Here is a 24,140-nt window from a genome sequence, read left to right as displayed (position 1 = left end):
TCACTCATTTTCTTGGGATTCTCAGAGAAACACTGTTCCACTGGGGCAATGTCAAAGGCAAAGGTCAAAACATTAAATACAATCCTACAAGGGGCTGGTGTATGTAATTCAGGTGATAACAATATTAGCCTGGGATCGCTGACAAGGTGCCAGACAGTGCTCCACACACTTTACGATATTAACTTATGCAATCCCCACCGCATCTCCCTAAGAGAGATACTTTCACTATTCTCCTTGAACAAATGGGGAAACTGAGGCACAGAGAGGATAAATGACTTGCCCAATTCAGCTGCAAATGGCAAAGCTGGATTTCCACCCAGTCTGGCTCTGGAGGCCTCTCAGGTAAAACCTTCACAAACCACACACCTGTATAGAATTTCCCCCCGAACAGGTTAGAAAAAAAAAAAAAAAAAGTGGTGGCAGGGAGGGGTGGGTGGGGGCGGGGCGGGGGACTGGTTTTCTCAAATGAGCAGATCTCCTTCACGTCCCCCAGGCATTCAGTCCGAGCCAACTCTCACACCCCCAGCCACAGTGCAAAGTGAAAGAGTGTTCTTTCCACATGGCCAGTCAAAGGGAAAGACACTCATTTCAGAGAGAAAATATGAGAGACCAAGTTCACATTCTGTCGGTGAAGAGATCCAGGCCGACCTCCTCCGGTGCTCCTTCAGAAGGGGCACTCGTGATTTTTACTTGTTTATTCCGTTTTGTCTTATTTTGCTCCCCAAAAGGACTTTAAATCTTCTCGAGCTCTTCTACTAGGAAATGTTTGGGCCCTAGAATTTATCTATCTCACTGCCTGGTGGAGACAACCTGCACATGAAGGATTGTGAAGGAAGCAGCTGCCAGAGGACTTCGCCTTCCATAAAAGGCCACCGTGTGGGTCTAGTGTTAAGAACTCTGTCGCTGGCGCTCATCAAGATGGTGTGGCTGCGGGACACGTAGCCATATGAGCCAACTGAGCGGATGGGTTATTTAAGGTTGGCCATGAAAGTATTAGATCCAAATTCCTTTTTTAAGAATTAAGTCATGGGGCACCTGGGTGGCTCAGTCAGTTTAACATCTGCCCTCGGCTCTGGTCATGATCCCGGGGTCCTGGGATTGAGTCCTGAGTCAGGCTCCCTGCTCAGCGGGGAGTCTGCTTCTCCCTCTGCCCCTCCCCCTGTTCTTTTTCTCTCTCTCTAATAAAATTTTAAAACAATTTTTAAAGTATTTTTTTTAAAAAGCTATAGTGAGCTGTATCTTTAGAGTTAATCCCCCCTCTCTTCCAGTATGCCAGAGCCAAACCACGTGAATCCTTAATCATTGCTCCACTGTATTTAGACAAAAAAAAAAAAAAAAAATTTACACATTTTTCAACAAAATAAAACGGAGGAAAGCTTTTTTAAAGAAATGGTGCTAAGGCCCTAAGTGGTACCGTTCACACTTAGACCCACACCAGTCTGTGTGAATTTCTTAGGGCTGCCGTCACAAGGCGCTGCAGGCTGGGGCTTCAAGAACAGAAAAGTATTTTCTCACCAGTCTGGAGGCTAGAAGTCCAAGATCAAGGTGTCAGCAGGGTGGGTTTCTTCTGAGGCTTCTCTCCTTGGCTTCCTGATAGCTGTCTTCTCCCTGTGTCTGCACGTGGTCTTCTCCCTCCTATTTGTGTCCTAATCTCTTTTTTTTTTTCTTTAACGAGAGAAAGTGCAGAGAAAGAGGGACAAGCAGACTCTGTGCTGAGCACGAGCCCAGTGCAGAGTGCCATCTCAGGAGATCATGACCTGAGCCGGACACTCAACCAGCTGAGCCACCCAGGGACCCCTAATCTCCTCCTCTTATAAAGACACCGGTCAGTTTGCATAAGGGCCCACCCTAATGACCTCAGTTTAATTTAATTACCTCTTTAAAGACTATCTCCAAGCACAGTCATGTCCTGAAGTACTGGGGTATAGGACCTCCACATATGAATTTGGGGGGACATGATTTAGCCTATAACACAGCCCATGATTATTTTGCCAGAGCTGAGTTAACAGGCTCCAAGCCACACCAACAGAGCATGTTTTATAGTGAGAGGAGCTCTCCCTAGAATGAAAGCTGATAGAAAAGCAATAAGGACAGCCTGTTGATTGTTATCTTCAAAAGAAAGAACCAGGGGTGCCTGGGTGGCTCAGTGGGTTAAAAGCCTCTGCCTTCAGCTCAGGTCATGACCCCAAGGTCATGGGATTGAGCCCCACATCGGGCTCTCTGCTCAGCAGGGAGCCTGCTTCCTTCTCTTTCTGCCTGCTTCTCTGCCTACTTGTGATCTCTGTCTGTCAAATAAATAAATAAAATCTTAAAAAGAAAGAAAGAAAGAAAGAACCGGATACAAGAAGAGGTGAGAAGGGGACAATTGGGTCTGAATCCAGCTAGCCTCCCATACTTGACTTCTGAGAATGCCACTCCTATATCACACAGGGGACAAAGGCAACACAGACTGATGACAGCGTGGCTGCAGGGAGCCCAGGAAGGAGGCTAAGGCAGCAGTCCATAAGAGAGATTGACATAACTGGGTATAGAGTACTGGCAGTGGGAGATGTGGGGCTATGTTGTCCCAGGGTAATGAAGTTTTAATTAATTTATTTATTTATTTATATATTTTCAAAAGATGGAGCGGTTCACATTGATGGCTGTGATGAATTCTTTCTGCAAACTCCCCAGCAGACTTCTGTACCTTTCCTAGGAACAGAACCCCATTTCTGTACTAGACAAAGATTCCATGATATTAGTGGAAGAGGCCCTTTCCCTAATCCCAGGAGCCAGTAAACCCATTCCCTTTTGCCAGAAATTGGTTTAGGATGGACATGAGGTCCATTTCTGACCAATGATGTATATAGGGAAGTCTTCCTTTCCAGGACAAAAAACATCATTAGGAGAAAGTGTTTGGCTTTCTTTGTCCCTTCTTTCTTGTGTGGAGGATGTTTGTGTGAGAACATAATGCCTGAGCTGTGGCAGCCATCTTGCTATCATGAGGAAAAGTCCAGGGAGATAAAAAGCCAATCCTCTGAAGATGGAGGTCCTGGAAGAAAAGAAAAGAATGTGGTTCATGAGACATTCTTTTTGTGTAAATCAGAGCAAGTTAAGTTTTCATTTTCTTTTCTGGTTTTAATTTTATTTCCTTTCTTTGGGTATTCACATGAATCAAAATTCAGAAAATATCAACAAGTAAACAGTGGAGTGTCTCTCTTCCACTCCGGACCCTCAAACACCACAGTGCCCTCCCTGGAAGCAACCACTGTCACTGTTTCTGATGTTTTTTCCAGAGGTAATTTACAAATATATACACTTATATTCCCTCCCTCCTTTTCTCCACATTCTCTGTATATCCTTCCCCTTGTCTTTTTCAGTTATCAAAATAGTTTGGCCATAATTCCATGTCAGTATCAAAAAACTCCCTCGTTAATTGTTATATCTGCATCTACATAGTATCCCATTATATGGTCACCCCATTTAACTAGATCCCTTTGAGGCATTTTAATTCATTTCCAATCTTACTATTAAAAACAATTCCAGGGGCATCTGGATGGCTCAGCTGGTTCAGTATCTGACTCTTGGTTTCAGTTCAGGTCATGATCTCAGGGTCATGAGATAGAGCCCGTACATAGCTGGGCTCTGTGCTCAGTGGGGAGTCTGCTTGAGATTCTCTCTCTCCCTCTCCTTCTGCCCCTTCCCTGCTTTCACAGATGCATGCTCAATCTCTCTCAAATAAATAAATAAATCCTTTTTTTTTTAAGTTCCACAATAATAACATATTTTGTTTTACACATGTGGGAGTATTGCTATCAAAAAAATTGCTAGAGAGGGGCACCTGGGTGGCTCAGTGGGTTAAAGCCTCTGCCTTCAGCTCAGGTCATGATCTCAGGGTCCTGGGATCGAGCCCCACATGGGGCTCTCTGCTCAGCAGGGAGCCTGCTTCCTCCTCTCTCTCTGCCTGCCTCTCTGCCTACTTGTGATCTCTGTCTGTCAAATAAATAAATAAAATCTTAAAAAAAAAAATTGCTAGAGAGGCACCTGGGTGGCTCAGTTGTTGAGTGTCTGCCTTTGGCTCAGGTCATCATCCCCGGGTCCTGGGATCCCTACTCAGCGGGAAGCCTGCTTCTCCCTCTCCCACTCCCCCTACTTTTATTCTCCCTCTTGCTATCTCTCTCTTTGTGCCAAATAAATAAATAAAATCCTTTTTTTAAGAATTGCTAGAAATAAAACTGGAGGTCAAAGGGTAGGTATATTTTATTTTGATAACATTACTAAATCGCCCTCCATAGAGACTGAACATGAGCTATTTTTTAAGATATGTATGTATTTATTATAGAGAGAATGAGCACAAGCAGGGGGAGCAGCAGAAGCAGACTCCCTGATGATCAGGGAGCCTGATGCTGGGCTCAGGGTTTGATTCCAAGACCTTGGGATCAAGACCTGAACTGAAGGCAGATGCTTAATCGACTAAGCCACCCAGGGGTCCCTGAACATGAGCTATTTTTAAGAGTGTCCATTTCCATATGCAAACACCAACTTTAGTGTGTTATCAAACATTTTGATCTTTGCCAATCTGAAAGGTGAAAAATATTATGAGTATAATTTTTATTTGCATTTCTTATTATGAGTGAAATTTTTCATTTTATTGCTAGTAAATATTTTCATTATGTTAAGAGTAATTTGGGGTGCCTGGGTGACTAGGTCGTTAAGCATCTACCTTGGGCTCAGGTCATGATCCCAGGGTACTGGGATCAAGCCCCGCCTCAGGCGCCCTCTGCTCATCAGGAAGCCTGCTTCCTGGTCTCCCACTCCCTCTGCTTGTATTCCCTCTCTCCATGTGTGTCTCTCTCTCTCTGTCAAATAAATAAATAAAATCTTTAAAATGGGGCGCCTGCGTGGCTCAGTGGGTTAAAGCCTCTGCCTTCGGCTCGGGTCATGATCTCAGGGTCCTGGGATCCAGCCCCACATAGGGCTCTCTGCTCAGCAGGGAGCCTGCTTCCCCCGCCACACCCGCCCCCGCCTGCCTCTCTTCCTCCTTGTGATCTCTCTCTGTCAGATAAATAAATAAAATCTTTTAAAATATTTTTTAAAAAGAGTCATTTGTAATTTACTTTCCATTGTCTGTTCATCTCTATTTTTCTATAGAACAATTTCCAAATGTTATCTTGCTATCCTTGAAATCACCTATTAAACAGTGATTTTTTTCTTCACTAACTCACTAACTGGTAACACTGCCATTAGCATAAACCAAATTTGTGTAAGAACTTGCATTTACTTCTGGATTTTCAGGTTTCTTCTTTTGATCTGTCTTTTTAATCTGCTAGCACCCACAATCTTCCAATTAATTTAGCTTTATATTTTAATATCTATTAGAGCTCCTTTTGATCTCCTTTTCCAGAATGTTCTAATGTTTTCTTACTTCCTTTTCTGAATAAACTTCAAGATCAGCGTCTTTAGTCCCCCTTCCCCTAAAAAAGCTCCCACTGGTATTTGTATTGAGATCGCACCTGGGTGGCTCAGTGGGTTAAAGCCTCTGCCTTCAGCTCAGGTCATGATCCCAGGGTCCTGGGATCGAGCCCCGCATTGGGCTCTCTGCTCTGCCGGGGGCCTGCTTCCTCCTCTCTCTCTGCCTGCCTCTCTGCCTAGTTGTGATTTCTCTCTGTCAAATAAATAAAATATTAAAAAAAAAAAAAAAAAAAAAAAAAAAAGAAAGAACTAACATCTTCCTCACTCTGGCTCCTTTTCAAGAACATGATGATATATTTTTAAAAATATCTTATGTATTTATTTGACAGAGAGAAAAAGAGAGAAGAAGCAGGGGGAGCAGCAGGCAGAGGGAGAGAAAGATAAGCAGGCTCCCCGCTGAGCAGGGAGATGGCTGGGCTCTTGGCTCTGTGCTAGAGAGGTGGGGGGGGGGTCCATGCAGGGCTCCATGTGGGGCAGGAGCCTGGAATCTGAGCCCAGGGCAGATGCTCAATGACTGAGCTACCCAGGCGTCCCAGAACATGGTGACTTTCAATGTGTTGATTCCTTTTGTGTGGCTTGGTAGTGTTTTAATGTTTATATTTTTTAAATATAGATTGTGAATATTTCTTGCTAAGTCCATTCCTAGGTGTTTTATCTTTTTTTTTAAGATTTTATTTATTTGACACACAGAGATCACAAGTAGGCAGAGAGGCAGGCAGAGAGACAGAGTGGGGGGAACCAGGCTCCCCACTAAGCAGAGAGCCCAATGTGGGGCTCGATCCCAGAACCCTGAGACCATGACCTGAGCCAAAGGCAGAGGCTTTAACCCACTGAGCCACCCAGGCGCCCCTAAGTGTTTTATCTTTATAAATGTTACAGAAACGGGATCTTTTCTTTTCTTTTCTTTTTTTTTAAAGATTTTATTTATTTATTTGACAGAGAGAGATCACAAGTAGATAGAGAGGCAGGCACAGAGAGAGAGAGGGAAGCAGGCTCCCTGCCGAGCAGAGAGCCCGATGCGGGACTCGATCCCAGGACCCCGAGATCATGACCTGAGCCGAAGGCAGCGGCTTAACCCACTGAGCCACCCAGGCGCCCCAACGGGATCTTTTCTAACTTAATTTTTTTTTAACCCAGCTACCTACCGAATTCTCTTATCATCTATAAGAGCGTTTCAGTTGATGCACTTGGGTCATCTCCTTTAAATCCTGTGAAATTATTCTCTACTATCTAAATTTTATACTTCTAAGACATTTAAGACATTTTAATCTCATCTAAATACATTGCTTAGTACCTTCAGAACAATGTTAAATGGTCACAGCATTAATGAACATTACTGTCTTCATCCTGATTTTAAGGGGAATACTTTTAGTATTTCCCCATTTAGCAGGAGTTGTAATAGATAGGTTTATTTTTATCACACTAAGAAAATAGCCATCACTTACTATTTCACTGAGGTTTTTATTTTTTAGGTTTTATTTTATTTATTTATTTATTTGTCAGAGAGAGTGAGACAGCGCACAAGCAGGCAGAGTGGCAGGCAGAGGCGGGAGAGAGAAGCAGGCTCCCTGCGGACCCCAGGAGCATGACCTGAGCCGAAGGCAGTGGCCCAACCGACTGAGCCACCCAGGCATCCTTTTTTTTTTTTTAGATTTTATTTATGAGGTTTTTATTTTTTAAAGATTTTATTAATTTATTTGAGAGAAAGGGAGAGAACACAAGCAGGGGCAGAGGGCGAGGGAGAAGCAGGCTCCTCGCTGAGCAAGGAGCCCGATGCGGGGCTGGATTCTAGGACTCTGGAATCACGACCCAAGCTGAAGGCAGATGCTTAACCAACTGAGCCACCCAGGCGCCCCTATTTCACTGAGGTTCTAAACAAACAATGGATATTGAATCTTTACGAAAAGCAAACACATGCCATTTAAGCCTCTGAAGAGTTGGTTATACTACTTTTCTCCTTAAATCTATCCACCTGATAAATTACATAAATCAGTTTCCTGATGCTAAACTATCTTTACTTTTCTGAAGAAACCCACACTTGATCTTGTTCTATTTTTCTTTGAATGGACCTCTGGGATCCTGTTTGCTAATATTTTACTTCAGATTCTCATTCATGAACTGGGCCTATAATATTGGTCTGTTTAATGTTGCTCATAGCTTTATAATTATATTTATATTTCTGACAGAACCATTCATCTTAAAGGAATTCTACCTTAGAGTTAATTTAGTTGAGTATCTAGGACTGCCAACCTCTTACCTCCCCCAACCCAAGGTCAACACATCCCCTAACCATGCTTCTGCTCAACAGAGTTATATAGTTCTGTATCTTCTAGGCACCTGTTCGTTTTTATGTGCTTATCATGAAAAGATTTACTTGTTCTAAGTTGTATACCTATGAGATCCTCAAATTATGGACTGACCCTCAAAACACCTGTTTGAATCCCAAAATTTGTATGGAACCAGAAAGACCCTGAATAGCCAAGGAAATGTTGAAAAAGAAAAACAAAGCTGTGGCATCACATTGCCTGATTTCAAGCTTTACTACAAAGCTGTGATCACCAGGACAGCATGGTATTGGCACAAAAACAGACACACAGACCAGTGGAACAGAGTAGAGCCCAGATATGGACCCTCAACTCTACAGTCAAATAAACTTTGACTAAGAAGGGAAAAATATCCAGTGGGAAAAAGATAGTCTCTTCAATAAATGGTGCTGGAAAATTGGACAGCCACATGCAGAAGAATGAAACTCGACCATTCTCTTACATCATACACAAAGATAAACTCAAAATGGATGAGAGACCTCAGTGTGAGACATGAATCCATCAAAATCCTAGAGGAGAACCTACATGGTAACCTCTTTGACATCAGCCATAGCCACTTCTTTTAAGACACGTCTCCAAAGACAAGGGAAACAAAAGCAAAAATGAACTTTTGGGACTTCATCAAGATAAAAAACCTTCTGCACAGCAAAGGAAACAGTCAAAAAAACAAAGAGGCAACCCACAGAATGGGAGAAGATATTTACAAATGACACTACAAAAGGCTGATACCCAAGATCTATAAAGAACTTCTCAAACTCAACACCCAAAAAACATATAATCAAGTCAAAAAATGGGCAGAAGACATGAACAGACACTTCTCCAAAGAAGACATACAAATGGCTAATAGACACATGAAAAAATGTTCATCATCATTAGCCATCAGGGAAATTCAAATCAAAGCCACATTGAGACACCACCTTACACCAGTTAGAATGGCAAAAACTGGCAAGGCAAGAAACAACAAATGTTGGAGAGGATGTGGAGAAAGGGGAACCCTCTTACATTGTTGGTGGGAATGCGAGTTGGTGCAGCCACTCGGGAAAACAGTGAGGAGGTTCCTCAAAAAATTAAAAATAGAGCTACCATATGACCCGGCAATTGTACTACTGGGTATTTACCCCAAAGATACAGATGTGGTGAAAAGAAGGGCCATATGCCCCCCAATGTTCATAGCAGCAATGGCCTCAATAACCAAACTGTGGAAGGAGCTGAGATGCCCTTCAACAGACAAATAGATAAAGAAGATGTGGTCCATATCTTGGTACATTCAATGGAATATTACTCAGCCATCAGAAAGGATGACTACCCAACTTTTGCATCAACATGGACAGGACTGGAGGAGATTATGCTAAGTGAAATAAGTCAATTACAGAAAGTCAATTATCATGTGGTTTCACTCATATGTGGAACATAAGGAATAGCATGGAGGACACTAGGAGAAGGAAGGGGAAAATGAAGGGGCGGGGGAATCAGAGGTGGAGACAAACCATGAGAGACTATGGGCTCCAGGAAACAAACTGAGGGTTTTGGGGGGTGGGGGGGTTGGGTGAGCCCGGTGATGGGTATTAAGGAGGGCACGTATATCATGGAGCACTGGGTGTTATACACAAACAATGAATCATGGAACACTACATCAAAAACTATTGGTGTACTATCTGGTGACTAACATAACATTAAACACACACACACACACACACACACACCTGTTTGATAAAACAGCTTGTCCAATCAAATAGGGAAAAGGAGGAAAAACAAAAAGGCAGCCATTCCAGAGCCACAAGACCTCAAAAGGCAACTATTTTTATACTCAATGCCTAACAACTCCCTTTGGGATTAATCCATTTGTAAAAAACTCTATCAGCATTGTCCAAAAGAACTTTCTGTAATGATAAAAATTATTATCTGTGTTGTCCAATACGGGAGCGGCCAGCCACATGTGGCTAATGGGCGCCTGACGTGACTTGCGCAGTGGAGCAATCGAATTTTATTTTAAAGATTGACTTATTTATTTACTTATTTGAGAGAGAGAGAGAGCATGTGCGCACAGAAGGGAGGGGCAGATGGAGAGGGAGAAAGAGTGTCAAGCTGACTCTGCACTCAGCCCAGAACCCAATGCCCGGCTCTATCCCAGGACCTCAGAACATGACCCGAGCAGAAACCAAGAGGTCAGCCGACTATGCCACCAAGGCACCCCTGGAGGAAAAAAATTTTAAATTTAATACAATTTTATACTTTTTTAAAAAGATTTTATTTGTTTATTTGACAGACAGAAATCACAAGTAGGCAGAGAGGCAGGCACAGAGAGAGGGGGAGGCAGGTTCCCTGCCAAGCAGAGAGCCCGATACAGGGCTCAATTCCAGGACCCTGGGATCATGACCTGAGCCAAAGGCAGAGGCTTTAATCCACTGAGCCACCCAGGCGCCCCAATCTAATTTTATATTTAAATAATTATTTAATTTGTGGCTAGTGGCTACTGCACTAGACAGCACGGCTCTAAGTGGTCTAGAAGAAACCAGATTCAGTGAGCCTATGGTTACCAAAAGCTGGGAAGGACCAAAGAGCCCAGGCATTGAGGTATTCATGGATTCATCGAATCTCAAATATTTAACTACTGAGCACCTACTATGTGCTAAAAATTGTTCTAGGTATCAAAGATAGAGAACTAAGCAGACCGTAAGGGCACACTCTTGCTCTCATTAGATGAGACAGATGATCAAAATAAATCGGGAACAGTAAGTGTTATGCTGAAAACTGAAACAGGGAAAGTGAGAGTAACTACTTAGCTACTTTAGACGAGAGCTCATGGAAGTCTTCTCGAGGAGGGGGCATCTGAACTGAACACCCAGAAGGAACCAGTGTTCCTCTTGGAATATTCAGCTAGTGTGAAAGTGCCTGGGACCTTGGGACTTCAGAGGAGTTGGGGGAATACACGTCTAGGCTATAGTCGAGTGGGTGAGGGCGCTCCAGATGGAGTCAGTCATATCACAGAGGACTTCATAAACCAAGAGAAGGACTTTCATTATATTCTAAATTCAGAGCAGCCATTGGAAGGTTTTGAGCAAGGGAGAAGTGCCATCTCTTTTCATGTTAAAAAGGATCAATCTGGCTGCTTTGAGAGAATAGACAATAGGGCATTATTATCTGTAATAATCCAGTGGGTAATGAATAAAGAATGGAACCCGAGAGACCAGGTAGAATGCTCCTGCAATAGACAGATGGGGAGCGTGTACAGTTTGAAGATATCCCTTGGAAACAGAGTCAGCAAGACTTGTTGATGGCCTTGGGTCTCAGCTCATACTCTGTGGCCTTGGACTACTCATTTTTTAAACTAATCCAAGGCTCACTTTAAAAATTAACATTCAGTAAGTATGACATGAGTATTTACTATATACCGGGCATCTGAAGATAACACAAACAAGACGGACTTACTACCTAACCTTCCGAAGCTTGAAAAATAATTACAGTAAAGTAAGTGTTATAAAGTAGAAACATACCATATCATCAGACACCGAATCTAAGCTTGAGGATCAGGATAGGCTTCCCTGAGGAAATTCAGGCTGTGACCTGCAGAATAATTAAGGTGAGCTAGGTGAAGTGGGGAGGAGAGAATTCTCCCAGTGGAAGGAGGGAACGGTGCGTGCCAAGGTCCCATAATCGGAAGAAAAGTTGGGCTGGAGCTTGGGAACGGAGAGATGAAGCTGGAGAAGTAGGTAGGAAGCTGATCAGCCCGACTTACAAACTATAATAACGATTTTGGACTTTACTCTAAAAGCAATAGGAAACCACTTAAGTTTCTTTTTCCTCCCACACTTTAATTTTTCATTCTTCTTTATTTCACATTTTATTAAGTCATAAGATACATATGGTAAATTATGTAAAGTGTACGGATCTTAAGTGTACAGTCTGAAGAAGTGTTACAACTGGGTTACATCCCAGAAGATACAGAACCTTCTCAGCGCCCCAGAAGACTTCACGCTCCTCCCCACTCAGTAATCTTTACTGCTTGGGTCTCATTTAACATTCTGAGAGATAGGTAATATATCTTGAGATAGGGACACCTGGGTGGCCCAGTGGGTTAAAGCCTCTGTCTTGGGCTCGGGTCATGATCTCAGGGTCCTGGGATCGAGCCCTGCATTGGGCTCTTTGCTCAGCAGGGAGTCTGCTTCCCCTTCTCTCTCTGCCTACTTGTGATCTCTGTCAAATAAACAAATAAAAATTAAAAAATAAAATAAAATTATATATATATATATCTTGAGATACAGGATATCTCCAGAGATGTTCACTATTCATCTTATGACTTGTCACCGTCAATTAGTCTATAGAGATACTCATGATTTAACTTGTGAATTATCCCCATCAATTAGTCTATTAAGCTGCCTATTTAGCCATTTCATGTCTGACTTCTTTTAATCAACGTCATGTTTTCGAGATGTATCTTTGCTATTGCTAGTATCGGTAGTTTGGTTTCTTTTTAAAATTTTGCCATGTGGGGGTGCCTGTGGCTTCATCAGTTAAGTGTCTCACTCCTGATTCAGTTCAGTCATGATCTCGGGGTCATGAGATCAAGCCCGGCATCAGGCTCCGTGCTGTGGAGTCTCCTTGGGGTTCTCTCTCTCCCTCTCTGTCTGCGTCTCCCTCCTGCTCACACTCTCTCATTCTCTCTCTAAAAAATAAAAAAAATAATTTTGTCATGGAGTATTCCACTGTATGAATACACCTGAATTTGTCCATTCTCTTGGTTCTTTCTAACTTAAGGGTTGTTTCAAGTTTTCAGCAATTCTTTTTTTTTTTTAAGATTTTATTTATTTATTTGACAGAGAGAAATCACAAGAGAGGCAGGCAGAGAGAGAGGAAGGGAAGCAGGCTCTCCGCTGAGCAGAGAGCCCGATGCGGGACTCGATCCCAGGACCCAAGTTTTCAGCAATTCTGAATAAAGTTACTACAAATATTCTTATACATGTCCTTTTACAGACATATGTGCCCCTTTCTCTTGAGTATATACCTAGAAGTAGAACTGCTAAATCATAAGATGGAAATCTGTATAGTTTTAGTTAATACTGCTAAAACATTTCTAAAATGATGGAAGTAATTTACAATCCCACCAGCAATGCTTGAGATCTGCATTGCTTCACATATTTACCTTAACTTGGGATTGTTATTCACCTTGATATTAGCCACTTTAGTGGGTCTATTTCTCACTTGGGGTTTCTTTTCTCAGTAGATTATTTCCTTTAGGATAAATTTAGAATTACAAAAAAGTTGCAGATGATACAGAGTTTGGATATCCTCCACGCAGCCTCCCTTATTTTAATATCTTACACACTCATGATTCATTAGTTAAAAGCAAGAAATTAACACTGTTAAAATACTAATTAAGCTATAGACTTTACTCAGATTGCACCAGTTTTTCTGTAATGTCCTTTTACTGGTACAGGATCTAATCCAAGATACTACATTGTATTAGTGGTCATGACCCTTTAGTCTGATCTGTGACAGTTTCTTTCTTTTTTCTTATTTTTTCCTTGGCAGTTTTGAAGCGTGCTAATCAGTTACTTGCAGAATGTCCTTCAGTTTGGGTTTTTGTAATGTTTTCTCAGGACTAGAAACTGCCAAACTGTCTTCCAAAGTGACTATAATATACCTTTCATATTTCCATCTGCAATCAGAGTTCCTTTTGCTCCATTACATTTCATGGTGGTAGTGTTGGTTTTAAGCAATTATGGGAGGTGAACAGCAGTCCCTCATTGTGATTTTAATTTGCATTTCTCTAATGACTAATGTTGACCATCTTTTCACATGCTTATTTGCCATCCATATACCTCATTTGCCAAAGTGTCTCTTTAAATCTTTTGCCTATTTTTAAATTGGTTCATTTGGTTTTTTTTATTCAGTTTCAAGAATTCTTTATGCATTCCAGATACAAGTCCATTATCAGACATGCAATCTGCAAACGTTTTCTCTTAGCCTGTGGTTTACCTATTTATTCTCTTAACATATCTGTCACAAAGCAGTTTTTAAATTTTGATATGATCTACATTACCAATTTTTTCTTTTATGGATTGCGTTTTCTTTTAAATAATCTCTATACCCAATTTGGGGCTCAAACCCACAACCCCAAGATCGAAAGTGGCATACTGCACCGATTGAGCCATCCAGGTGCTCATGGATTGCATTTTGGATGTAGTATCTGAAATCTGATCACCAAACCCAAACCCAACGTTAATGCAGATTTTCTCCTGTGTTTTTTTTTTAAGATTTTATTTATTTGTTTGTTTGTTTATTTATTTATTTGAGAGAGAGAGTGTGTGTGTGTGTACAGGGAGAGGGAGAAGCAGACTCCCCTCGGAGCAGGGAGCACAACACGGGGTTTGATCCCCAGGTGCCCAACCAGCTGGCCACCCAGGTACCCCTCTCCTATGTTTTCTTCTAAATATTTTGTCACTTTATTCTTTCAGTTTAAGCTTATGAGCCGTTACTCTTTGTGTAAATATGAGGTACATGTTGAAGTTTGTTTTTTTGTGGTTGAAAAGACTGTTCTTTCTACATCAAATTTTCTTTGCATCTTTTCAAAACCCAGTTGATAATACTTGTGTGGGTTTATTTCTGGGCTCTCTATTGGCACTGCAGAGCTATGGGTCTACCCTTTTGCTAATACCACACTATCTTGATGACTGTAGTTTCCTAATAAGTCTCTAAATTCAATAGGGTAGTTTCTCCAACAAGTGTTCCTTTTTTAGTTCCTTTCAGTTCCTTTTCTTTTCCGTATAAATTTTAGAATCCACTTGCCAATTTCTATCAGAAAAATATAAAAAAGGCCTGCTGTGATTTTGATTGAGGGTACACTGACTCTTTAAATCGAACTGGGGAGAACTGACTTCCATGCAATATTGAATTTTCCAACCCATGAACACAATATATCTCTCCATTTATTTACATCATTGTTGATTTTTTTATTACTGTTTCATAGTTTTTAGTGTACAGATCCCGGCCATACTTTGTTATATGTATACTTAAATACTTAAGTGGGGGGTGGGAGGTGGGGGACAATTATAAATCATATTTTTAAATTTCAAATTCTAACTGTCTACTGCTGATATATGGAAATATGTTTGACTTTTGTATATTGGCCTTGTATCCGACAAACTTGCTAAACTTACATATTAGTTCTAGGAACATTTTTGTAGATCCTTTGGGATTTTTACACAGATAATTATGTCATTTTCAAACAAAAACAGTTTTATGTCTTCCTTTCTAATCTGTAAAACTTTTATTTTCTTGCCTTATTACATTGGCCAGGACATCCAGTATATTGAAAAGATGTTCTGGTCACAGATTCCTTAGAGCAAAATGATCATACCTGTCAGAGCATTTTCATTTGGTGTAGCATTTACAGAACAGACACAGCACTAGTACCAACACAATGTACCTAACATTAGCACAAGCCACTGTGGAATAAGGATAGAAGAAAAGAAACAACTAGCATGTTCTGGAGAGCCATTACATACATTTTATATTCTTGCACTAATTTGATTACTCACTTTCCCCCTTAATTTACTGCTATTTGTACCTTATAGTAAGTTTATACATTACTATTTAGCATAGAAATCAGCTAATGGTCTGCTAGATCCAGGTCTTCGTCAGACCAATCATTTTCCATAGGCATTATATCCTGAGGAGGCTTTAATTTAATCCCCCAATACATTTGATCATTTGCGTGAAGTAGTTGAATTTTACCAACATCACTATATCACAGTACTTTTAGCATTTGGGTCTACTATCAAGTATGCAAATCCCAGTCCAGCATAAGGGTCTATTCCTATTAGAACCTATGTACAGTTCCCTGGGGCTTACCAGCATTGGTCCAACATAATCCACAAACAAGCTGTGTGCATGGCCTTCCTTTCCCCCTCCCCCCAGCACCTTTCCCAGAGCCATCTACAGTCTCTCTCTTGTGGCATTTTGTGCCGCAGACAGTGCAAGAGGAAGATGTCTAGATTCAGCCCCTACTTACAGCTGCAGCAGCCCGTGTCCACTCACCTCAAGGGAGTGCCACAAAATGTCGACTTCATGTTGCCAATCACTTCTAAATCTGGAAGGGAGTTCTTCTGGTGGGCATTGACCTGCCCTGCTTTCGTGTGCCCCTTAAATTCTCAGAGTGATTTCTGCATGGCCACACCCTATCCAGGCATCCCCTTAATAGTCCCGTTTTCCCTTGACCATCTGCCATGACCCCATGGCCAGGCCACTGGCTACTGCCCGTGAATCTGTAAAAAACCAAACATGGGGACTTTTAACCAGTGTTCAACTCTTGCATCACCGCTAGAGAACAGCATGCAGCTGAGCCCATGGAGAGATGATCCTCTTCTACCAGTCTTTCCATCTGACAGTCTCAAAACAGCAGATTTTCCAGCAGGATACTGGCCATTTCATCTCAGAACCACCATTAATTCTCATCCCAACTTTCTTTTAATCCCATCAGCGGCTGCCTCTGCATAGCCTCCTCACCTAATCTCAGGCCCTGTTAAGACTCCACCATTTTGGATTCCCGGTGCACTGGGTTCCTGCGTCAAGGAGCATCTGGTCGTGTGTCAAGGGTAATGGGCTTACTCAGCAGGTGGCTATCCTGGTCATCAGCAAGCCACAAAGCCAGTCCCACCTGGCTTGTGTAGGAGTCTCACCCTCTGCTTCATCAGCGGTGTTCCACTCAGCATTTATAGGGGAAGCTGGGTGGTTCATCATCTCAGGATAAACACACTTTCCAGTGTTTTCTATCCAGTCCACCATGCTGGCTGTTCCCTCCTGAATAAATCTCCTGTGCATCCCTGGGTCATGTATCATCCATTTGTGATGGTTCCACAGTGAGCCGCAGGTCCTGTATGGACCCAAACACGCACTTCCGTTCTGCAGCATTTGAAACCAAAGACGCGGCCCCAGGATCAACTACACTCACAACCCACTTCAGCAGAAGTTCTTCAGGGGGCTGATGACACCACTCTACAAAATAGGACAACTCCTTCACACTATAATACCTGGTTTCAATAGCTCCTTCATTTTGTCCTCACCCCATCTTGACAACTTTCATGGGAAACCGGGGACTTAGAGCCTAATTTTCCTCTTTACAGGCAGCTCTGAGGCTCTGGGCTGCAGCTCAGACTTTGAAGGTAGCGGCTGGCGCTACTGGTCCAGCATCCAAGTCCAACCCACCAGTTTCTTCTACTTTCACTTTGGCTGTTACAGATAACAACCAAGGGAGTGTATATTTAGCACGCTTCTCATTATTTTACCTTTCTTTATGTATCTCATGAGCCAACTCCTTGAGAATCAGGTCTACCCCCATTTCTCAATTCTCTCTGTGGCTGATCTTGGCGCAGCTGCTGTTTCAGACCATGAGGGACTGACTAGTTGGCCATGCAGGGGTCAAAGAACCCTTATTTCCTCCCCTTCCCTTACTTTCTCTTCCCAAGCCAATTCTTCTGTGAGCCATGGCTGTTTGAGCAAATCCGACTCCTCTGACGCCAACTTACAGAATCTGTTTCTACTCACAACGCTTGTGACAACAAATGTGTGCGTTTTCCACAGCAGATTCTCCAGTTCTCTGCAGATACCAACTTAGTGTCCTCCAATTTAGCTCAGTTTTGACACTAATGACCCAGAGCTTGTAGGTTACCTACACTTCTGTCCAAGTTGCCTACAAATCATGGGTTCCCAAGACCCCCGTCTTCAACTACAATAATTTGCAGGAACGGTTTAACAGAATTCAGGGAACTCCTTTACCAACTAGTGACAGGTTTACTACAAAGAATATATACTATAAAGGATACAAACAAGCAACCAAAGAAGGACGTAGGGCAAGGTCTGGAAGAGTCCAGAGCACAAGCTTCTGCCCCATGGTCCCAGCTCATGAATGCGTTCACCAACCTGCAAGCTCTCTGAACCCCTTAGTTTAGGGATTTTTTATGGCAGCCTTATCCTAAACAGAACTATTATTAATTCAGTCTCTAGCCTCCTCCCCTTCCTGGAGGGTGGGTGGATAAAGCTAGAAGTTCCAAACTTCTAATTATGGCTTAACCTTCCTGATGACCAGTTCTGACCCTGAAGCTATCCAGGAGCCCACCAAGAGTCACCACGTGAAAACAAAACGCACTTGAGAGGCGCCAGGTGCGGAAGCCAGTCACAGCTGGCTCAGGGTCGGCTGTGCACACAGGCAGCAGGCGCTGGGCTGGTACTCCTGCCGCGGCGGGCTCGGGCTCTGCCTCTGAGCAAGCAGCTTCCCTGCGTTGTTTCCTGTTCTCTCCCCCGTGAGGCTGAAGCTCCGGGCCTTGCCTTGCCGGCCCAGCTGACCATGGCTGCAGCTTTGGAAGAGCTACAGCAAGACCCAGAGGAGGTGAAGGTGCTGCTGGAAAAGGCCACTAGAAAAAGAATACACGATGCCCTTACCTTTGAAAGTCCAAGATGGAGACAGAAATCAAGACCAAGATGCCGCTGAAATCGCAGAGAGCAGCAGAACCTCTTGACAATGAAAATTCAGCCGCCGTGGTTGCTCCCTTGACAACAGAATGTACAGTGAAAATCAGTGATTGCGGATGGGATCGGCAGATAAATTTGTGAAGATCTACCTCACCTTAAGTTGAGTTCATCAAGTCCCCACAGAGAACCCACATGTGCATTTCACAGAGACCTCATCTGATCTTTTGGTAAAGAATCTGAATGGGAAGAGTCACTCCATGGTCATGAACAATCTCTTGAAACCCACCTCCGTGGAAGGCAGTTCAAAAAAATTCAAGACAGATACAGTTCTTATGGAGAAAGAAAGCAGAAAACATACAGTGGGACTACCTGACTCAAGTTGAAAAAAGAATGCAGAAAGAAAAGCCCTCCCACAGCACTCATCAGTAGGAAATACATCCTACTGAGGGACCGGTGGATGCTCTAAAGAAGATTATGAAGATGGAGGTGATGAAAGTGAACTGTTAATAAAGCCTAGGTGGAATAAAGCCTAGGTGGAATCAAGAGAGAAGCCAAAGGAGACACAGAATTTGGGGATTTTATTTTTTCATTTTTTAAAAGATTTTATTTATTTATTTGATAGAGAGATCACAAGTAGGCAGAGAGAGGGGGAGAAGCCGGTTCCCTGCAGAGCAGGGAGCCCAATGTGGGGCTCCATCCCAGGACCTTGAGATCATGACCTGAGCCAAAGACAGAGGCTTAATCCACTGAGCAACCAAGGTGTCCCACAGAATTTTGGGATTTTAAAGTCATTTTGGTGGGATGTCTGGGTAGTTTAGTTGGTTAAGTGTCTGTCTTTGGCTCAGGTCATGATCCCAGGGTCCCAGAATCAAGTCCCACATTGGGCTCCCTGCCCAGCCAGGTGTCTGCCTCTCCCTCTGCCCGACACTCCCCCTGCTTGTGCTCTCTCTCTCTCTCTGACAAATAAATAACCAAAATCTTTTTTTAAAAATTAAGATAAAATCAGAAGTCATTTTGAGAACCGTGGTGTGGAAATACTGATGTTCCCAGTAAGGAGATGTTGGTGAACTGCACAGATGAATTTGACAGATAACTACAAACATAGCCTTCTTCTAAGAAGAGGCAATGAATTCTCCCATTTCCTCCTGGAGGATTTATTTAAATAGAATGTGCTTATCAAACACTTCCTCCAAAGATGGTTTCTTTAGCAATCTGGGCATTTTGTTCGAGAAAGGGTAATATCGCATTCATGCGTGAAATGTGAAAAAGCAAGTCTTGCCTAATGATAATGCCACATTGTGTTTCTTTTCATTCAGCTAACAAAATTTATTGTTCACCTGTAAGTTCCTGACATCAGCTCCCACCAGTGTAAGAATAAGTAAAAATAAAACCTGAATTTCTATATAAATAAATAACAAAAGACATTTTTATCACTCAAGAAATTACCATGGTAAATCTTTTTATTTCTCCCTTAGATCTTTTAGTTTTGCTTCATATATTTTGCACCTCTACTGTTAGGTGCATATACGTTTAAGATTACTATGTCTTCTTCTTTTTTTTTTTTAAGATTTTATTTATTTATTTGACAGAGATTACAAGTAGGCAGAGAGGCAGGCAGAGAGAGAGGAGGAAGCAGACTCCCCGCTGAACAGAGAGCGCAATGTGGGACTCGATCCCAGGATCCCGGGACCATGACCTGAGCCGAAGGCAGAGGCTTTAACCCACTGAGCCACCCAGGCTCCTGAGATTACTATGTCTTCTTGAAGAAATGACCCTCTAATCAGCATATTGTGTCCCTCTTTATCCCTGATCTGTTCTTGTTCTGAAGTCTACTTTTTGTGAAATTAATATAAACATTCCATGTTTTGGGGCGCCTGGGTGACTCAGTGGGTTAAAGCCTCTGCCTTCGGCTCGGGTCATGATCCCAGGGTCCTGGGATCGAGCCCCGCATCGGGCTCTCCGCTCAGTGGGGAGCCTGCTTCTCCCTCTCCCTCTGCCTGCCTCTCTGCCTACTTGTGATCTCTCTTTCTGTCAAATAAATAAATAAAGTCTTTTAAAAAAATGCCATGTTTCTTTTGATTCGTGTTTTTATGGTACATCTTTCTCTACTCTTTTATTTTTAACCTATTGAATACTCTATATTTAAAGTGAATTTCTGGTACACAGAATATAGTTGGGTCTTGCTTCCTAAACTCTATCTTTTAAGTAGTATGTTTAGACTATTCATATCTAACGTGATTATTGATAGAGTTAGATTAAAATATGCCATCTTGTTTGCTGATTTCTTTTGTTTGTTTTCTGTGTTTGGGGGGGATTTCTTTTCATTGTTATCTATTTGTTAACAAATTTGATTACATTAAAATGTAAGATTTTGTCCACTGAAAGACAATATAAACACAGGACTTTAACGATACTTACAATTCATGTGACTGACAAAGAATTACCATCCAGAATGTTTAAAAGGAAAAAATCAGTAAGATAAAGACAAACAATCTGACAGAAAAACAAAGGATAGGAATGGGCAACTCACTAATGAAGAAAACCAACACCAAAAAAAAAAAATATTTTAAGGAGATGTTCAGCCACAGACTCTTAACTATAGAGAACAAACAGCTAGTTATCAGTGGGGAGGTGGGTAGAGGGATGAGTTAAGCAGGTGACAGGGATTAAGGAGGGCAGCTGGAGTGATGCGCACCAAATGTTGTATGAAGTGTTGTATCACTATTTGTACACCTGAAACTAATATTATGTTTATTATATATATATATATATATATATATATATATAGTATGTTAACTAACTGGAATTTAAATAAAAACTTAAAGAAAAGAGTAAGAATAGATCATCCACAAGGTGTATGAGGGTAACAAGAGAAGAGGGCCAAGACAAGACCCTGCAGAACTTCCACATTCAATGGCCAGGGAGAGGAGGAAGAGCTGGCAAAGGAAATTGAATCAGAACACCCAAAGAAGGAGGAAGAAACCAAGGAAACATGATGTTTGGGGAGGAAAAATGTTTCAAGAAGAAAGGAGCATTCAACCATGTCAAATGCTGCTCAGGGGTTAAGTAAGAAGATGGAAAAGTGTCTGTTGGATTTATTAAAATGTAATCATGGACCTTAGTGAGAATAGATCCAATGAAGAGATGGGGATGAAGTGAGATGAAGGGTGGGTGGGAGGTAAGCAGGGCTGCCACATGGCACAACCCTGGACAGCTCCTTTCAAAGGATGCCCCAGGAGGCACCATTTACACAGACTACAGAATAATGTGGTCTGTGGAGTTGTCCCATGCCGAGCCCCTGGAGAGAAAATGGAGTGCATGAGTAGAGTGATTTAAGAGCTTTACCCATAAGATCCAACAGCCTGTCCTCAAACACTGGTTGCAACACTTACTAACAATGTGAAGTTGCTCAAGTGGCTCAAACATTTCACACCTCAGGGTCCAAATCTATAAAAATAATAGCAACACAATAGGACTGCTGTGAGAGGTGAATACAACACTCTACATTTCAGTTCATAATAAGCATTCGATCAATGTAAATTATCATTTTCTGTAGTACTTAGACAAACACTTTCTTTTTTTTTTAAGTTTCTAACCATTTCTTAAAAGATTTTATTTATTTTATTTGTTTGACAGCGAGAGAGAGAGATCACAAGTAGGCAGAGAGGCAGGCAGAGAGAGAGAGAGAGAGAGGGAAGCAGGCTCCCCGCCGAGCAGAGAGTCCGATGTGGGACTCGATCCCAGGACCCCAAGATCATGACCTGAGCCGAAGGCAGCAGCTTAACCCACTGAGCCACCCAGGCGCCCTAGACAAACACTTTCAAAAGCATGGCCATCATTGGAAGAGAGAAATGACAATAGCTACAAGGGGATATGGAATTGAAGGAGGGTAGTGTTTGTTTTGTTTTGTTTAATTTAACCTAATTTAATTAAGTAACTTTATTTTTTAAAGCCTCTGTTTCCAGAAAAATTGCACAGAAAATACAGTGTCCCTATACTCTTTCTCCCCCCCACACACACCGCTTCCTCTACTACTAACATCTTGCATTAGTGTGGTACACTTGTTACAGCTTATGAACCAAACTGATACATTGTTACTAACTAAAGTTCATAGTTAACATTAGAGTTCACTCTGTCCTGTGGACCTGACGAAGGTATAATGTCATGTATCCATTATTATAGTATGGTATGGTACCAAGTAGTTTCACTACCCTAAAAATCCCCTATGATTCACCTCTTCATCCCTCCCGCTCCACAAGCCCCTGGCAACCTCTGATTCTTTTTACTGTCTCTGTAGTTTTGCTTTTTCTAGAATATCATAGTTGGAATCACACAATATGTAGCCTTCTCAAACTGGCTTCTTTCTCTTAGCAATATGCATTCAGGTTATTCCCTGGTTTTTGTTTCTGTTTTTGCTTTTTGTGGCTCAATGGCTCATTTCTTTTTTTGCAGAATAATATTTCATTATCTAGATGTACCACTATTTTTTAACCATTCAACCATATAAGAATATCTTGGTTACTTCTAAGTTTTGGCAATTATGAATAAAGCTACTGAAACATATGTGGGCAGGTTTTTGTGTAGACAGAAGTTTTCAACTCATTTGGGCAAATACTGAAGTACAAAATTGCCAGATCATGTGATAAGATAGCTTTGCAAGAAATTGCTAAACTGTCTTTCAAGTTGGTTCTGCCATTTTGTATTCCCACCAGAAATGAAGGAGAGTTTCTGCTGTTCTGTGTACTCACAGGAGATTGGTGTTTGGGATTTTAGCCATTCTAATAGGTGTGCAGTATTATCTTGTTGCTTTCATTTGCAATTCTTTAATAACACAGGAGGTTTAGCATCTTTTCTTTTTCATATGCTTATTTGCAAGCTGTACATCTTTGGGAGGTGTCCAGATCTTTTTGCCCACTGGGGGCCCCATTTTTTCAATTAAATTGCCTATTTTCGGGGCGCCTGGGTGGCTCAGTGGGTTAAAGCCTCTGCCTTTGGCTCAGGTCATGATCTCAGGGTCCTGGGATCGAGGCCCACATGGGGCTCTCTGCTCAGCAGGGAGACTGCTTCCTCCTCTCTCTCTCTCTCTCTGCCTGCCTCTGTCTACTTGTGATCTCTGTCTGTCAATTAAATAATAAAAATCTTTAAAAATTAAAAAATTAAAAAATTGCCTATTTTCATATTGTTGAGCTTAAACAGTTCTTTGTATGTTTTAAACATGTGTTCTTTATTAGATTTGTGTCTTGCCAATATTTTTTTCAGTCTGTGGCTTGTCCTCATTCTTTTAACAGTGTCTTTCACAGAGCAGAAATTTTTCAATTTAATGGGAATCTCATTTGTCAATTTTTTTTTCTTTCACAAACACTACTTTCGCTGTTGTATTTATTTATTTTTTTTAAAAGATTTTTATTTATTTATTTATTTGACAGACAGAGATCACAAGTAGACAGAGAGACAGGCAGAGAGAGAGGAGGAAGCAGGCTTCCTGCTGAGCAGACAGCCCGATGTGGGGCTCGATCCCAGGACCCTGAGATCATGACCTGAGCCGAAGGCAGAGGCTTTAACCCACTGAGCCACCCAGGCGCCCCTCGCTGTTGTATTTAAAAAGTCATTGCCAAGTTCAAGGTCTCCTAGATTTTTTCCCATCCTATCTTCTAGTACTTTTATAGTTTTGCATTTTACATTTAGGTCTATTACCCATTTTGAGTTAATTTTTGTGAAACGTATAAGGTCTATTCTAGTCTCTCTCTTTCTTTGTAATATTTTTGTTTATTTGTCAGTGAGAGAGAGAGCACAAGCAACGGGAGCATCAAGCAGAGGCAGGGAGAGAAGGAGGCTCCATACTGAGCAAGTAGCCTGATGCAGGACTTGATCCCAGGACCTTGGGATCACAACCTAAAC

At 41.9% G+C, this 24,140-nt stretch overlaps 1 protein-coding gene across 3 annotated transcripts in view; it reads right to left on the bottom strand.

Annotated features, from left to right (window-relative positions):
* Positions 1-3: 3 nt before the first annotated feature.
* VAMP1 (vesicle associated membrane protein 1) overlaps positions 4-24,140 on the bottom strand; it is a 79,188-nt gene continuing 55,051 nt past the window's right edge. Inside the window, exons 5-8 of one of the 3 annotated variants that reach the window (XM_046010696.1) lie at positions 21,635-21,689; positions 18,213-18,319; positions 1,516-3,031; positions 4-366 (exon numbers count right to left, since the gene is read on the bottom strand). In XM_046010696.1, the coding sequence (XP_045866652.1) occupies positions 21,670-21,689 (20 nt within the window). In that variant the 3' untranslated portion in view covers positions 4-366; positions 1,516-3,031; positions 18,213-18,319; positions 21,635-21,669. Of the gene's footprint in view, positions 367-1,449; positions 3,032-18,212; positions 18,320-21,634; positions 21,690-24,140 lie in introns of those variants that run through there. The other 2 variants (XM_046010694.1, XM_046010693.1) reach the window with 2 other exon arrangements.

This window comes from Meles meles, chromosome 7 (genome assembly GCF_922984935.1).
Source record: "Meles meles chromosome 7, mMelMel3.1 paternal haplotype, whole genome shotgun sequence".
In the NCBI taxonomy this organism is placed as follows: Eukaryota; Metazoa; Chordata; class Mammalia; order Carnivora; family Mustelidae; genus Meles; species Meles meles.
Note: the sequence above shows the minus strand (reverse complement) of the source record. Positions and strands in the feature narration are given on the sequence as shown.